Genomic DNA, 17,401 nt, shown 5'->3' on the forward strand with positions numbered 1-17,401 from the left:
GTGGGCATATAAAGCATATGATAAATGTTTTCGGGAATGAGGCAGGAAAATCAAGACAGGATAAAATGTGAGGCAAGCATTTGAGGTCCTGCTAACCTAGTAATTATGAAGTACATAATTTAAATGAATAAATTTTCTTTTAACAAAAAATTGAGAGTGATTTTTTAAAAAAAAATAGTCAATAGCTGGCTGCTTTTATTCAGAAGGATTATTTCATTGTGCTTTATTTGTCCTACAAATATATTCTCAGAATGTAAGTAATATATAAATATTTAATGAAGGGCAGCAGTATATTTTCTAAATTTAAATAAAATCTCCTCTATTTTCAACAGAGATAATTTTCTACAAGATAGGCATGGTTTTTCAAATATATTTTCTATAATTCATTTGCAATTCATAAATGCAGTCAGTGAATTTATATAATGTAGTGAGATTCCTTTTCCGTTGTGGGAATAAGTTCAGAGATATAATAAAATGTTATCATCACCTATCAACTAGATAAGATTTTCCACCCTCTTGAGCATCTACAAAAATATCTCGGGGATGATTCAGATTTTACTACTATATATAAGTAAAATCTTGTATTTCTTCTTGGAATTTCATCATTCTACTTAAGGCTTCCAGAGAAATGTGACTAATGAAATCAATGCTTTGGATGGAGTGGCAGGTAGGCTCAATCATTGGTCCCTTTCTAGTTGTGATCCAGCCCATAGATATTTGAAGTGCAAGTCATTTATGCACGACAAATATATAATCAGGAAAAATAGTTTTAAATGAAAAAAAATGTTTATAAGAGATTGTAGGAGTGAGTTTCTGTGAGGTCTAACTGCAGTAAAAATATTTGCTTATGTTGCCTTTAATAGTTCAACTTCTGTAGCTAAAGTACTATGACATTACTTTAAAAAACTACTTCAGAATATTAAAAGGAGGCTGACTGAATATATTAGAAATTATACCCTAATTTACTTTAATAGTTGTTAATATGGTTGAAGGCCTGGGAGGGGTGGGTGCAGGGTGGAGGGGGGTCGTTGGGAATAAAAGGGGGGGGGGGCATCTGTAATACTTTCAACAATAAAGATAATTTTAAAAATAGAGCTATTACAAATAAATAAATAAAATGCAAATATTCCAATAGAAAATATTGGTAAAAGTTGAACATTAAAAAATCATAGAAATGGCCCTGGCTGGGTGGTTCAGTTGGTTAAGAGCATCATGCTGATATGTCAAGGGTTCTATCCCAGGACAGGGCACATAAAGAATCAATAAATAAATGCATAAATAAGAGGGAAAGTAAATAAATAAATCAGGGCCTATGTCAAAGCCATTATATCTATTTTTTAAAGAAAATATTTTGATCAAATTCTATTTTGAAGAATACTGAGATTTCATATCAGAAAGAACTCAAGACTCAACATCTTATGCAGATATAGGATTTGGAAGTTCCCCTGGAACTCTGAAGTTGTTGGTGTTTGTCAAGTGACTAGAACATAGCATGTTATGAGCAAAGAGATTTAGGGCTTAAGATCTGAGTTTAGCACATGTTTCTGAAATTCTGTTAATGGTTTTTAGTCAATCTATTGGTTCTACCTCAATTTAAATATGGATACGTATGAAATCCTAGAACCACAGCAATGATGTGACTACAGACTAGACAACTAAATTATAAATTACATTAAAATTTACCCTAAGAAACCAGCAAGTACAGAAACTAAAATTTGACTTTATGCCAAATTGATTGCTCAGCAGGAAATTATTTTGCTTAGTGAGATTGAAACTTATAGTCAAAACATTCTAATTGATCTTGGTGCAATATGAGCTACTTAAATTTTACAGTTGTAGTAAAACATCAGAACTATCTCAATCATGTTGCAAGAGAAAGTAAGAGCAATGCTCTGGTCTGATTAGAATTTAGGTCAGGTGAGTTAATTTGGTCCCTATGCTATTGAACAATTTTTAGTGAAAAATAGGTAGACAGAGACATATTTAGCAATAATAATTCAATACAGGTTTGTTTTATATATAATCCTATTTGTTTAAAATTTTATGTGATAAAAATCAGTGCTTTAATAAATTTAAATATGACACAGAAAGACAAATCTAATTTCATAAGATTCCTAGAAACAAATGGATTTTAGACTCGGTATTCCAATAGCATTAGCTTTGGTGATTTAGTGTGCAATCAATTTACACACCTCAAAATTTATTTCATACTACACCTATTTTTTTGCCCGCCTAAGCTATGCTCTGTACACAACACATGTCAGTCTTGTAATTGCATGTTGATAATGTTCTAGAAATTGGAAAAAATGTATTCTTTATTAACTGATTCAACAAATATGTATTGATTTATTACCATGTGTCCTGTCTTGAGATAGGTTCTGGAGAAATAAAACATTGCAAAGATATGCCCTCAAGGAGTTGAAAGCACAAGGGAAAGAGAGACACACAAGTTAACTAAACATTAAAGTACAATGTTGTGCCAGTCAGAGTAAGATAAGTATCACATGATCTCACTCATATGTGGAATCTAATGACCAACATAAACTGATGAACAAAAATAGATCCAGAGACATAGAAGCATTGAACAGACTGTCAAACCTCAGAGGGAAGGCAGGGGAGGGAGGACGGGTGGTAAGAAATCAACCAATGAATTTGTATGCATATGTGCATAACCCATGGACACAGACAATAGGATGGTGAAGGCCTGAGGTGGGGGTCTGGGGCGGGCTGGGAGACATCAATGGGGGAAAAAGGAGACATATGTAATACTTTCAAGAATAAAGATTTTTAAAAAGTACAATGTGTGAGCGCTTTCCCATTTAAGATGGAAATATGTATGAGAGAGTATTTGTGGATGCATACCTCAGCTTTCTCATTTAGTGTGACAACTTTGAGTTATGTCTCACATGATTTCTAAGAGGATTTCCAGCAGCCTGGATTCTTATTTGCCCACACCAACAACCTGCTCATTAAACCACTCCCTTCCCTATTTTATTTCCCTACTCCCTTGCAATAATTGTTGCGATCACCTCTCAAATAAGCTAGTTGTTTGCAAATCATTATCTAAGATTTTTCTTTTGGAAGAACTCAAGTTAAGACTATGATTGATCCAGATCTGGGCATGTGACTGGAATATTGCCATTAAGAGCTCTTCCTTAGAATTGATGCTAAGAGAAGCTTTCTCTTTTGCCAGTTTTTCAGTTGATGCAGCCAACAGCATACCATGTTTCCTTCACATGGAGATCTGTATGTAGTGGAGAGAAATGCTTTTTAAAGAACTTGTACTGGCAGTTCCTATAGTTCTTTCTTTAATTCTACAAACTGCCTATTATCTTTCCCAGCTAGACTGCCAATAAATCCCATTCCTTGTCTAAGTGTTTTTGTTTATATTGCATGTGATGAAAAAGTTAATTCTAATGCACACAGTGAGGGGAAAGAGCTAATTAAGTAGGAGAGGTTGACTAAACTGAATACAACTTCAGGATGGTAGAAATGGAATATAAAAACGACTTGAGAGTTACAGAGGTAAAGGTAACTGAAGATGAACTTCACATGAATGACTGTAAATATGTATTGAATATAGTATATTTTCTGGCTTATCATCTGTGTGAATATAGTAAGAGATGTAAAATCATTTTAATGTTAAAGTATATTTGTTTTTTAATATTTTCTTTAGGAAATATTCTTTCTCTTTCTACATAGAATAATATCTCCAGTTTATAGGCAGGGACATCACCCTATCAAATACTTTTAATTTAATTTAAAGGAATTAATTTCCAAATGTAGCCACTTCATCTTTATGTTCCCAAGACAAAAGGAGCAAAGTTTCTATAGATGACACTTTACAAAAGATTAAAATGTGGAAAAGACTTCTTGTAAAATGCAGTAGAAGGAAAAATCAGGTCATTTACATGTGATATTGATTTACAATTGGGATTCTAAGCTTGATGGATTTGTACTACCAGAGGAGGCAAGCAGTTGCATTTAAATGTATCTATTACTCTAGTATATATACTTCTGTTATGGTAATGGCACATTACCTAAGGTGTATAATTTCAAGCACCAAATAAATGTCACTTGACAAAATAGTTTGCCTAAATTTAAAATTACAGCTTTTGACAGTTAAAAACATGTCCTCCTGTAGTAGCATGTATACTAGATTTAAATGGCTTGGAAATTTATAGTGAGAACATTCTTCAAAGAAAATATATATTGTTGCCAATTAACTTTAAAATGTCAAATATACATTACTAAAAGCTAACAAAAATATTAGCTTTTATACTTATTTTCTACAAGTTTACTTAAAATCAGTATTAAAAAATGTTAGGGCCTATTGAAAATATTAGTTCTATCTTTAGTAGTCTTCAAAATTAAATCTACAAATATTTTTGTAATACTGGCTAATTTTAAAGAACATATTAGCATTTGTATTATACTAGAGGCCCAGTGCACGAAATTTGGGCACGGGTAGGGTCCCTAGGGGCTGCTGGCTGCCTGCTGGGTACTCCCTCCCTTCCCCCAGCCGGCCCCACCCCCACCCCCTGGTCAAACTCCCAGATGAACTCTCGGTCAAGGGGACAATTTGCATACTATGCTTTTATTATATAGAATTGTTTTAAAATATAAAGGAAAAATTACAAAATGTTCTCACTTATGAAGAGAAAAATCTCTTTTTTGTTTTCATAAAGTTTTTAAATAATGGGAAATTAAGAAGAAATAAAAGTATTATATCTTAATACTTTTGAAAATAATTCACTTTTAATAATAATAATTTTTTATATTTTAAAATGTATAATTTTGACACTATCTTGTTTGAATAAGATATACCCTAGGTTTTCCCTATTTACTTTCACTTCTAATTATCTCAACTGATATTACTTCTAATGTGATAGTTGTCAAGGTAGAGCCCTGAATGATAAAATGCTTCCTAAAATGGTTATGAAAACCTAACTATTGTTAATGTACTTTGTTCTGTGACATCTCTTTCAGAGGAACAAGTATAAATCGGCTCCATTGGTTAGGAATGATACAATATTAAGTGATATTAAGTGATTGATTCAGGTCTTAAGTATGAGCAGCAGGTTTAGTATCTTATTTTACACTAGAGGCCCGGTGCACGAAATTTGTGCATGGGGAAGGGGATGTCCCTCAGCCTGGCCTGCACCCTCTCCAATCCAGGACCCCTCGGGGGATGTCCAACTGCCTCTCGCAATCCGGGACTGCTGGCTCCTAACCACTCACCTGCCTGCCTGCCTGATCGTCCCTAACTGCTCCCCTGCTGGCCTGATCACCCCTAACTGCCTCTGCCTCGCCCCACACCCAGGACCCAGGATTCCCTCCTCCAGCCGGTACAGACACCCGGGAGCCGGGCTTCCCTCCCTCTGGCTGGCCGCAGGCACCCAGGACCCTGGACAGCTTCACCCAGGCCAGCCGCAGCCGCAAGGGACCATGGGCAGGCGGCTTGTTCCACTCCCAGGCCGCAGCCCCAGATGCTTGCACCCATGGCTGTGAGGCGTGCAGCTGTCCCTCTCCCAAGCTACAGGCACAGCCGCTGGCGCCCGGAACCACGGGGCAAGCGGCTTGTCCCTCTCTGGGACTGCAGCCTGGCTGGTCCCCATTTCTCTCTTGCAAGCTCATTTGTGCCTGGCTGGTCCCCATTCCTCTGAGTGTCTGAGCCATTACAGCATGATGGTGTGAGGGGGTGACAACCATTTGCATATTAGCTCTTTATTACATAGGATGTTTAGTGGAAGTGAATAAGTGTAAAAATATCATTTATTAACCAGTCACATACATTTACTGTTATAATACCCAGGCAAGACATTAAGAAAAGGATCAAGAGGACATCAGTTTGAGTACAACTCATTATTTCTGTGTAAATAATTCCATTACAGTTAATAAAATAGAGTCAGCTGAATAGTTCTGGGTAGGAATAAATAACAGGAGAACAGCATAGAATTAATATCCACTGTACTTTTAATTTTGACAGACTTTTAGCTCTCAATGAATGTATGCAAATAGGTACCTTTTACACAAATAAATATCAGCTGCTAACATAAAGGACTATGGAAACTTTAGTTAGGGGCTAAGTATACATTCCCTTCCTTTAAGTCCCTCAAATACAAACTTTCTCCACAAAGCTTTGTCTTATTTTAAATGCAATCCATGCCTACTTTATTTTCTTTCTCAATGTCTACTGCATTTCAGCAATCTCATTTCCTCAGCCCATTGACATGTGTTGTAACAAAACTTCATCTCAGAAATGTCAAACTAAATGACTAAGGTATAATCATGGAAAATAAATTTGTCCTGTGAGCTGTCTGAGTTCCCAGGTCCTGATTGTTCTGATTCATCAGCCCTGCTGAACTAGCACTTCTCTAACTAGCTAACACTCCTGAGCCACAGTGCCCAAAAGGACATTTCCTGGAAACATCCCAGTGTCAATATGCCCTGCTTCCCAGACAAAGCTAGTCATACTCAAAGTAGAAATGGTGGAATGCATCCAACTCTCTAAATCTTTAACTTAAAAAAAAGTAACTTGAATCAAATATTTAAAGCACAAGCTTATTATGTTATTTATAACTGTACTATGACATTTGTAATTTATGTATAACAGCAATAGTGATTGATGAGTGAAGTGTGTTGAATAATAACTTTCTCACCTAGAATTAGGAGAATCATATTAACTTGGAAATAACTCACTTTAATTTTATTTTTAATGCTGAGGATATAACTCTAGTGCATGAGTGAAATTATAAGCATGCAATTTCAAAGTTTAACTTGAAGTTTTTGATAGTTGAGTAATAAAAAATAGGACAAATTTATAATGATGCTTGTTCTGAAGACTATCTGGTCTACCCGTCACATAGGCTCTGCGGGATTATGATTAATAATATGATGCATCTTCATTTTATATTCCTACTTTTAACCTATACTTGTACTTATATTTAAACTAGAGACCTAGTGCACAAATTTCGTGCACATTAAAAGCAAATTAATTAGAAGAAATATTTTAATATTGCTATTTGCCCTTTCTCTATAATAGAAGTGTCAGAGATAAAGAAAATTAGTAAAATGTACCATATTTTCTGGCATATAAGACGACTGGGCATATAAGATTTTCCTGGGTTAAAAAGTCGTCTTATACGCTGGAAAATACAGTAATAGTAAATAGGCTTTTCACCCAAGTCTCTCTCATGAATAGAGTGTCAGGTACCATATTTTCCGGCATATAAGACAACTTTTTAACTCAGGAAAATCTTATGTGCCCAGTCGTCTTATATGCCGGAAAATACAGTATATGAAAATCTTCCTCCTGTCAGAGTCTGGGGCGTGCCATGGGAACCAGAGTCAAGTCACCCATGTGCACCTTGAAATTGCATGAGATGCAGACCCAGCTGGCCCCCCATCCATTGGGCTAGATCCAGACCCGGCCGGCCCCACCCCCTTCAAGCCCCGCTAGGTATGGGGGCATGGCCTCAGGTCACCTGGCCCAGCAACAGGGTGGGGGCCGCAGCCTCAGGTCCCCCAGCCCAGGCCGGAGGCATGCCTTGAGGTCCCCTGGCCCAGGCCAGGGGGCGCTGCCTGAGGCTCCCCATCAAGCCCCGCCAGGCAGGGGGACACAACCTCAGGTCCCTCGGCCTGGCACTGGAGTGGAGTGCATGGCCTGAGGTCCCGCAGCCCAGGCCAGAGCAGGGGCACGTCTTGAGGTCCTCGTCAAGCTCCGCCAGGTCAGGGGGCGCGGCCTCAGGTCCCCTGGGCCAGGGTGAGGGGTGCGTCTTGATGTCCCCTAGCCTGGAACAGGAGACATGGCCTAAGGTCCCCCGTCAAGTCCTGCCAGGCAGGGAATGCAGCCTCAGGTCCCCTGTCAAGCCCTGCCTGGCAGGGTGTACAGTCTGAGGTCCCCCGACCAGGCGCTGGGGTGGGGGGCACAGCCTCAGGCCCCCTGTCAAGCCCCAACAGGCAGGGGGCACAGCCTCAGGTTCCCTGCCCCAGCCTAGCACCACACAGCCTCGGGTCCCTGCTGATTGCTCATTAAGGCTCATTATGGGAACTCGGCCTCCGCTGTGGGCGTGGCCATCTTGTTATGGCGTGATGGTCAATTTGCATATTTCCTCTTTTTTAGATAGAATGGAATTTCTTTTAGATATTATGGTTCATTTATTTAGTCTATTTCTGCCTTAAATTGAAATTTTTAAAAAATATCATATTTAATAAAATTATTCTATATAATAAAAGCCTAATATGCTAAGTGTCCAGTTATCCAGTAGGCCGTTCAACCAAAGCATAATATGCTAATGATATGCTAAGGCCACTCAACTGCTCGCTATGATGTGCACTGACCAACAGGGGGCAGAAAGTCGACTGCTTGACCAGTCGCTATGACATGCATTGACCACCAGGGGGCAGACACTCTGACTGGTAGGTTAGCTTGCTGCTGGGGTCCAGCCGATCGGGACTGAATGAGATGGGCTGGACACGGCCTGGAGCCCTTCCGTGGCCCCTCCCTAGCTGACCAACCTCCTGCATCCCTCCCTGGCCCCAATCGTGCACTGGTGGGGGCCCTCGACCTGGCCTGCATACTCTCACAATCTGGGACCTCTCGGGGGATCTCGGAGAGCCAGTTTCAGCCCTACGGTGGAACAACATGTTGCTATGACGCACAATGACCACCAAGGGGCAGATGCTCAATGCAGAAGCTGCCCCTGGTGGTCAGTGCGCTCCCATAGCCTCTGCTGCAGCACTAAGGATGTCTGATTGACGACTTAGGCCCACTCCCCCGGGCCTAAGCTATCAGTCGAACATCCCCAGAGGGCTCCTGGACTGCGAGAGGATGCAGGCTGGGCTGGGTAACCCCCTCTGCCAAGTGCATAAATTTTGTGCACCAGGCTTCTAGTTAATATATATGGCTTTAAATATACCATCTTACTATTTGTTTTCTATTTGTTGTATCTGTATTTTTTTATTTTTACTCTTCTTTTGGATTAATTTTAGTTTTACATATTATTTAATGCTAAAGAGACAGCCCTATTTTAGAAGGTGTTTACCAGCTTTCCAAAATGCAGCTGGAAGAGGGTTTAGCACTTGACTTGATGGTACCTACTACAGAGCAGGACAATGGCTTGTGGCATAGTGTGATGTGAACTGATAAAGTAGGCCAATCCCATGTTCTCTCATGAAAATCTGACTGAGGAAATATGGAGAGGATTTTCCACTGAGCAATAGGTACTGAAAGCTAAACAGTCATGATGCAAAGATAGAGACCAGGGAAACTGTGTTATATCATCTGCATGCCAATAATATATATCATTTGAAACTCTGAACATGAAGAGATGTTTGTGTATGGAAAGAGAAGGAAAAACTATATGAGAAGATATTAGGGGAGGAAGAAGGCCATTCATGGGTAGTTGGATCACCTTCTCTTTCAGACATTTCTTAGTTCCAATACAGTCTATGTGCATGCCAATAATAAACACAGTGTTGTTAGAGTAATACAAATCTGAGTATATTTTGACATATATAATGGCACTGCAATTATTTGGTGCTTAGTTTTATCACTAAAAATGTAAAAGAGAGGAAAATCTTGTTTTTTATATTTTCTAACTAGTATAGAAAAATGTTATCAAGACAAAATGAGTATAAGTATATATTTTGTTATACCTAGTTAATATATAATCATAGAAATAATTGTATAAATGGTTATCATAAATATATTAAAATTTAATGTATTTTAATAAGTGATAATTATGCTGATTTTTCTGACACAGTTTTGAACTAATTACAGCTGCCTCTCTTTTCAGTCTGTATAATTTTTAAATATTCTTTGTTATTTTAAAATGTAACTGGCATGTGTTTAAATGGATGACTTCTTATGTAGCTGTGAATGAAAATAATTTGTTTTCTTTGAGTCACTTGGATATGAAAAGCAATTAAATAATCTGCCTCATCTGCTAACTGCCTTGAATAAATTTGATCATTGAAGCTCAATTTTACTTTAAGATTGGCCATCACAATAATTCATTTGCTTTTCAGATGGTTTGAATTCTTCTTGTTTAAACACTTAAATACCTTAAAACAACAGCAACATTAGCAACAACCCTATTTTCCCAGGGGATTTAGTAAAGTATCCCTCCCTTGATTCTTTCATTTGAATGCATTAATTAGAAACTAGCATAATTTTATTTATAAATTATATGAAGTAGAGTTGTATTAGAAACCAGAGATGAGGTGTTTTGTCTTTCTTTTTTTTATTTCTTAATTTCCATTATAAGCAAATTCTCCAGACTGTTTATCACTGATGTTATCCACACTCAGAAGTGAGGATTGCTCATCCATATTCTTCACATCTCTCTTAGCAGGATTTGAAGGGGAACACTGTGAAATTAACATGAAGGAGTGCTTCTCCCTTCCCTGTAAGAATTATCGTGACTGTGAAGATGGGGTCAACAATTTCAGGTAGGGAAAACCAAAAAGGAAAAAGAAATCTAGGTACATGTTTATGCATCTCGATGTATCTAAATGTATGCAAGTTTATATTTTCAACTGACAAATTGAACATTTTATTATTAACAAATGTCCATGTTATACTTATTTGAAGCTTGGACCTTATACATTTATATCAATGACATTCTTAAATTTCTTGTTTAAAAGGTGTGTTTGCAGACCTTTTTTAGACTTCTGTGTGAAATAGAAACTGAGTGTTCCTCTAAACCTTGCCAAAATAATGGAACCTACGTGGATTTGACAAACAGGTTAGATGCTACATTTTACTGAATCAATTATTATATGTGTGTAATTTAACAAATAACAATGTGAACATACATATATACCCATCATTCAACTTAAGAAGTAGAACATTACTGATGCCCTCCATCCTCCAATCAAATTGTATTGAATATCTTGAATTTATGTTTACAACTGTTGTTCTTAATATATAGTATTAACTCTATGGCTGCCTGAACAAAATTCTCTTTAGTTTTCATATTAATGTAACTGAAATAATATTGTGTATAGTCTTCTGAATGAATTTATTTTGTTGAACTTGACATTTCTACATTATCTATTAATGTATTTTATGTGTTGTTTATTTTTAACTATTGTAGAATATTCCATTTAGATACATACCAACATTTACTTATTATACTCCTGGACATGGATATGGGGGTTACTTACCTCTTCTTTCTTAGAAATAATAATGCTAGTCAAGTTCCTAAACATTTCTCCAAATACATAAGTACTAGTGTTACTCTAGGCTTTATACCTAGAAACAGATAAGTTGAACCATTAGGTAGACATTTTCAAATTTACTATATCATGATTTTTTATTTCATTTAATTTTGAAAATGGAGTATTCACAATCAGCAAAAGTGAATAAGTATTCCTATTTGCATTGTCAGATTATTCCATTAGAGCTTACCTTCTATATGTAAAATTATATATCCTTATGGATTTTGTCTATATTTTCATTATAACTTATAAGGTTGAGTATTTTTCCATAGATTTCAAGATATTTATTTTTCCTATCTAGAAATGCTTATTTATGTCATCTGCACATTAATGTTCTCCTTTGTTAATTTAAAAAAAGATTTATATATTCTAATTTTTATGTATGTACTGAAAATATCTTCTACTGATTGTGGCTTGACATATAACCTTTTATGATAATTTTTGAGTACTAAAACTTAATTGTAATATAATTGAATTAATTGATTAGCTGGTATATGGTTTGATTTTTTATCTTGTTTAAAAAATGTTTACCTTAGGATTTTTTTACTTCTGTATTCATTAGAGATATTTGTCTGTATTTTTCCCTCTTTTGTGTCTTACCCTTGCCAGGTTTTGGTATCAGGGTTCTGTTGACCTCACAAAATGTGTTAGGAACATTTATTGCCTCTTCTTTAATATTTTGGAAGAGGTTGAGAAGGATAGGCATCAAAATTTTTTTGAGTAGTTGGTAGAATTTGCTAGTGAAGCCATCTGGTCCTAGACTTTTACTTTTGGGGAGGTTTTTAATGGTTGTTTCAATTTCCTCACTAATAATAAGTTCATTTAAATTTTCCAATTCTTCATGATTCGATCTAGAAATGTTACATATTTCTAGGCACTTATCCATTTCTTCTAAGTTACTGAATGTTGTGGCATATAGTCTTTCATAGTATTCTGTTATGATCCTATGTATTTCTGTGATGTCTGTGGTAACTTCTCTTTCATTTATGACTTTGTTAATATGAGTCTTTTCTCTTTTTTCCTTAGTGATTCTAGCCAAGGGCTTGTCAATTTCACTAATCTCTTCAAAGAACCTGCTCCTTGTTGTATTAACTTTTGTATAGTAGTCTTTTTGTTCTCTATATAATTCAATTCTGCTCTAATTTTTATTTCCTTTCTTATGCTGACTTTGGGCTACTTTTGTTTTTCTTTTTATAGTTCTTTAAGATGTAATGTTAGGTTATTCATGAGATTTTTCTCATTTCTTGAGATAGGCCTATAAATGATACAAAACTTCACTCATACTACTGCTTCTGCTGCATCCCAAAAGTTTTGATATGTTGTATTGTCATTCTTATTTGTCTCTCTCTATATTTTGATCTCACCTTTTATTTCTTCTTTGGCCAAGTCATTTTTATAGCCACTCTGGAAAATAGTTTGGAAGTTCCTCAAAAAAATTAAGTATAGAATTACCCTCTGACCCAGCAAACCCTCTTCTGGGTATCTACATGAAAACTTTGAAAACATTTATCTGCAAGGACACATGCACCCCTATGTTCATTGCAGCATTATTCATGGTGGCCAAGACATAGAAAAACAGAAGTGTCCTTCAATAGAGGAATGGATAAAGATGTGGTACATATATACAAAGGAATACTACTCAGCCATAAGAAAAGTTGAAATACTCCTACTTGTGACCACATGGATGGACCTTGAGAATATCATACTAAGTGAAATAAGTCAGAAAAAGCTAAGAACCATATGATTTCACTCATATGTGGGATATAAAATTGAAAGCAACAAATGAAAAAACAAGAAAAACAAACAAAAACCCATAGACCTAGGCAATAGTGTGGTGGTTACCAGAGGGAAGGGAGTTAGGGCAAAAAAGGATAAAAGGGGTCAAATATATGATTTGACTTTGGGTGGTGGGCATACAATACAATGTGAAGATCATGTATCAGAAATATACACTTGAAGCCTATATAATCTTATTATCCAACTAGAGGCCCAGTGCACAAAATTTGTGCACTTGGGGGGTCCCTCAGCCTGGCCTCAGCCCTCTCACAGTCTGGGAGCCCTCAGGTGATATCCAACTGACAACTTAGGCCCATTCCCCATGGGGAGCGGGCCTAAGCTGTCAGTCAGACATCAGCGCTGCTGTGAGCCCGGCTCAGGGCTTCTGGCTCAGCGGTGGCCGTGTGGGAGCACACTGACCATCTGGGGGCAGCTCCTGCATTGATTGTCTGCCCCTGGTGGTCAGTGTGTATCATAGCAACGGGTCGTTCTGCCTTTTGGTTGATTTGCATATTAGCCTTTTATTATATAGGATGTACCCCAATAAATTTAATCAGAAGTAAAAAATGTTTACCTTAGGGGAAAAATATGTTTCTTCTATTTCCTTTTTAAATATTTAAAGCTCTTCCATTCATATTTAAATTTTGATCTCTCTGGAATTTTGTGTGAGTTATATTAGGTAGGAATCTGAGTTCATTTTTTTCATGTGAATAACCAATTGTGCCTACTACATGTATTAAATAATCCAGCGTTTTACACACAGATTTGCCTGATTTGCAATGCTTTCTTAATCACAGATTAAATTCCCATATGTGAATATATCTATTTCTCTGCCTCTATTCTGTGTCCTTAGTTCAATTTTCCACCCATGTGCCTATGCCATAAATCTTAATTACTTACCTTTCAAATATCTCAATACTGGTAGGGTAAGACATCTCATCTTTTTAATCTTCTTTAGGAAGCTTTAGTTTTATTTGACAATTTTTTTTCTCTTACAATCAACTATGTTCTGCATAAGTCCCTACATCCAAGCAATTAATAAAAGACAGGTAGAATTTTAATTAGAACTCCATTGAATTTGTAGATCAATTTGAGAAGAATTGGTATTTCTTTATATTGGCCTTTTAAAATATATTTTAAAAAACAGTTGGACAAATTCAACTGGACATTCATTGATTAGTTAAAAAAAGACACATCTGCTATGTCATCGTTGCCCTCCAAGCAAGGACTATGTTTATCTGTCCTAATAGAGACACAGAATCTAGAATTGCAGTCAAAATTTGTATCACAACCTGCTTAAATTTCTGGTAATCTATTATTTCTATCATTTTCTTTGGCTTTGGCACTGTCCAGTCTGGTGGAGTAAATAGCGGCATGTTTTGAGTCACTATCCCTGAAACTCAAGCCTTTCAAGGGGGTGTAATCACTAAAGTCATTTAGGAACGTAAAATTGCTTTTAGTTTAAAATTTGAATGAGTATGAAGGGGCATTTCAAAATCTTCCAGCTGGGCTTTCCTTTATAACATTTTATTCCAGTATGAAAATTCTATTAATTACTAAGTATATTGACTATACTAAATATTCAGGAACTGTGGGGGAAAGCAAAACAAAACATATTTTTGTGACTAATCTACCAAATTTAAATAATCCTGTCTTTTCACTGGTGGAACAGAGGTATTTCGAAGGTAATCATAAGTTCAGGGCCAATATAAATAACCTCGAAAGGTCTGCATATCTTCCTTTCATCAGTGAAGTCATACTGGCAAATGGCCTCAGATCCCTCTGAGGAGACTTCAGGAAGAAACGTGTAACACATGTGATTATATTGCAAGGTTCTACTTCAAGGGCTTTTGCAATCCTTCAGTTGAGGGATTGAGTGTGTGACAAAGCTTAGGTTTGAAGTTGTCTAAAAGACTAGGAATCCCTACAAAGGCAAGTTAAATCATATTCTGTCCTGAAGACATATATATAAATGTAAAGTAGCACCATAACAGATTGTCCATATAATTTATTTCTAGTAACCCATCATTGATTAGCCAAAGATAATCTGTGAATCAATCCAACAATCACCATTCCATTTCCCTGATGTGTATAGTTATTTGCTCAATTTTTTTATCTGGTGATAGGCAAACAAATACAACAAGATTTATCTATCGTTGAATCCCATTATCCTAATTCATATCAGAGAACCCAACTTCACATTGTTATCTCCAGCCTATAAAAGATAATCACCATAGAGCTTATAAAGATACTAAAAGAGTATCTTTATAAGTGCCTCCTCATCAATCCTGTGCTTAATGTTGGTGAGTGCAATATCCTCCTGGGTGAATGGACTTTCTTCTTAGCTGATGAAATGCCCTCCTATAATCTCTGAGTATAGAAATGAAGGGGTAACTAAGCAGTTTATGTACAATTGATTCCTTCAAATATTTCCATAACAATGAGCCTATGAACTGATGAACTGCTACCTCTATTATATATCCACAAAAAAACACACAAAACAAAACAAAACAACAACAAAAAAGACAATTCTGCCACTTTTACCCTAATCTTCTAAGCTAAAATTTAGTCCTGTCTTTGATTAGCTAGCATATTTTCATTGATCCAGATGCTCATATTAGCATATTAAATCTTCCCTCCCAATCCATGACAATGTTAGCTCATTTAAGACTTATGTTTATTCTCTGATTGTCCTACCAACTTTGTGGCAATGTAAGTTGGTGGGCTTTATAACTCTTTTAGGATATAGGTTATCTGTTCCCAGTTAAGTTTTTCATCTCTCATCAGCAAAGATGGAATATAATTCTTTTTATGGGCTAGAACCAGTGAGAAATGTTCGGGAGGGGCCAGGGAAAATTGGCAACAATTCATAAGTCTTTTTTTTTCAGTGGCCTTTAGGGGAAGTCTTGTTATGTAGAGAAGTACAGATTCCCTATGACACAGGATAAGTTTTGCTTCTATTAGAAAGGAGATTTGACTTTGGATGGTGGGCACAAGGTGCAATATACAGCTCTTATAACATAGAAACCCACACCTGAAACCTATATGTTCATGTTGACAAATGTCATCCCAATAAATTTAATAAAAAATAAAAAGAAAGGGAGATTAAAGTGAATACAGATATTTAAGTTCCCCCCTGTCTATAGAGGACATATACTCCTTAAAATTACTATACAGACTATATTGGTTTGCTGCTGTTGCTTAGCAAAAATCCCGAAAACTCAGTCGTTAAAAATAACAATCATTTGTTATTATTTTCATATCTGTGGTATCCTATAATTTAGCTAATGTACATAGGTTAAGTTCATCTAGGTTTCTCTTGCACCTGGCTAAAGTGGGAGGAGTTTTTATAAGTCTGTTATGTCAGCTGAAATGGCTCTACTCCCAGTGTCTCTCATCCTTACTAGATTAGCATATTCTTCTCATGGAGTGGCAGAGATTCAAGAGAATAAGCAGAAACATGAAAACCTTCTTAAGCCCTAGGCTCTGAAATAGCACCCTTCCTCCTTTACTTATAGATCACTGTCCAAAAACAGAATCATGACCAAGCCTGAAAATGTGGGGCTCTGGCCAGGAAAAAGAGTGTTAAAGAATTAATATTTTTAAAAAATGCTATCAACTGAACAGAAGATGTGATTATTAACTGGATAATAGGCCCACAGAAATTATGCAGACTGAAGTATGGGGCATTAACTGCCTGGCATTTTCAATTTGCCCTGCATGGGACCCAAGAGATAGCTCTGAGTTGGAGACAGGCATGAAATAAATAGTAGAACCATGATGACCTAAAAAATCTAAATGAAGACTTTTCATTTGAATTTATTATATAGCTTCTGAAGACTACTTTCCCAAGTTTCAGCATGAGGTCTCAAATTGCTACAGAATGAAGCCAGCCCCAATGCCCTCTACTTAAAAGAGAGCCCATGTGATGTATTCATGAACACAAGAACAATGAATTCATTTACAGAGAGCTGAATTGATTATAGGGTTGATATTCACCCTTCAATCTTGCTGATGGCAGCAAAGTGTGTCTCAAACTGAGAAAATCCTAAAAAGCTTGATGGAAAATAACCAACTATTAATGGTGATTACCCTGACAGCTCCACATGCAGATTGCTGAAGAGTTTTGTGAATATTAATCTTGAAGCCCGACTCATGTTAGGAAAAACTGCTGCCAATACAATGTATTGACTGAACCATGAGTGAAATACAAACTCGACGTGACATGAAACAGATGTTGGAGGCCTCTGGATATGAGTTTTGACCTTCTGATTAGTGTTGCACTGCACAGTGCTGGCACCTTGTTCCAGAGGCGCCCTCCCCAGAAGTCAGAAAGGTAAGGAAGGAATGGAGGTGTACAGCCTCGTTCAGAGACGGTCTTTGAGGATGATGGTGCAGT

At 36.6% G+C, this 17,401-nt stretch overlaps 1 protein-coding gene across 1 annotated transcript in view; it reads left to right on the forward strand.

The window, feature by feature from the left end:
• EYS (eyes shut homolog) overlaps positions 1–17,401 on the forward strand; it is a gene marked incomplete at its 5' end in the record, with an annotated part of 1,363,978 nt that overhangs the window by 412,828 nt on the left and 933,749 nt on the right. Inside the window, 3 exon segments of the mRNA XM_079781621.1 lie at positions 10,359–10,455; positions 10,651–10,664; positions 10,667–10,751. Coding sequence (XP_079637747.1) covers positions 10,359–10,455; positions 10,651–10,664; positions 10,667–10,751 — 196 coding nt within the window.

Source organism: Cnephaeus nilssonii (genome assembly GCF_951640355.1).
Source record: "Cnephaeus nilssonii genome assembly, chromosome: 9".
Lineage (NCBI taxonomy): Eukaryota > Metazoa > Chordata > Mammalia > Chiroptera > Vespertilionidae > Cnephaeus > Cnephaeus nilssonii.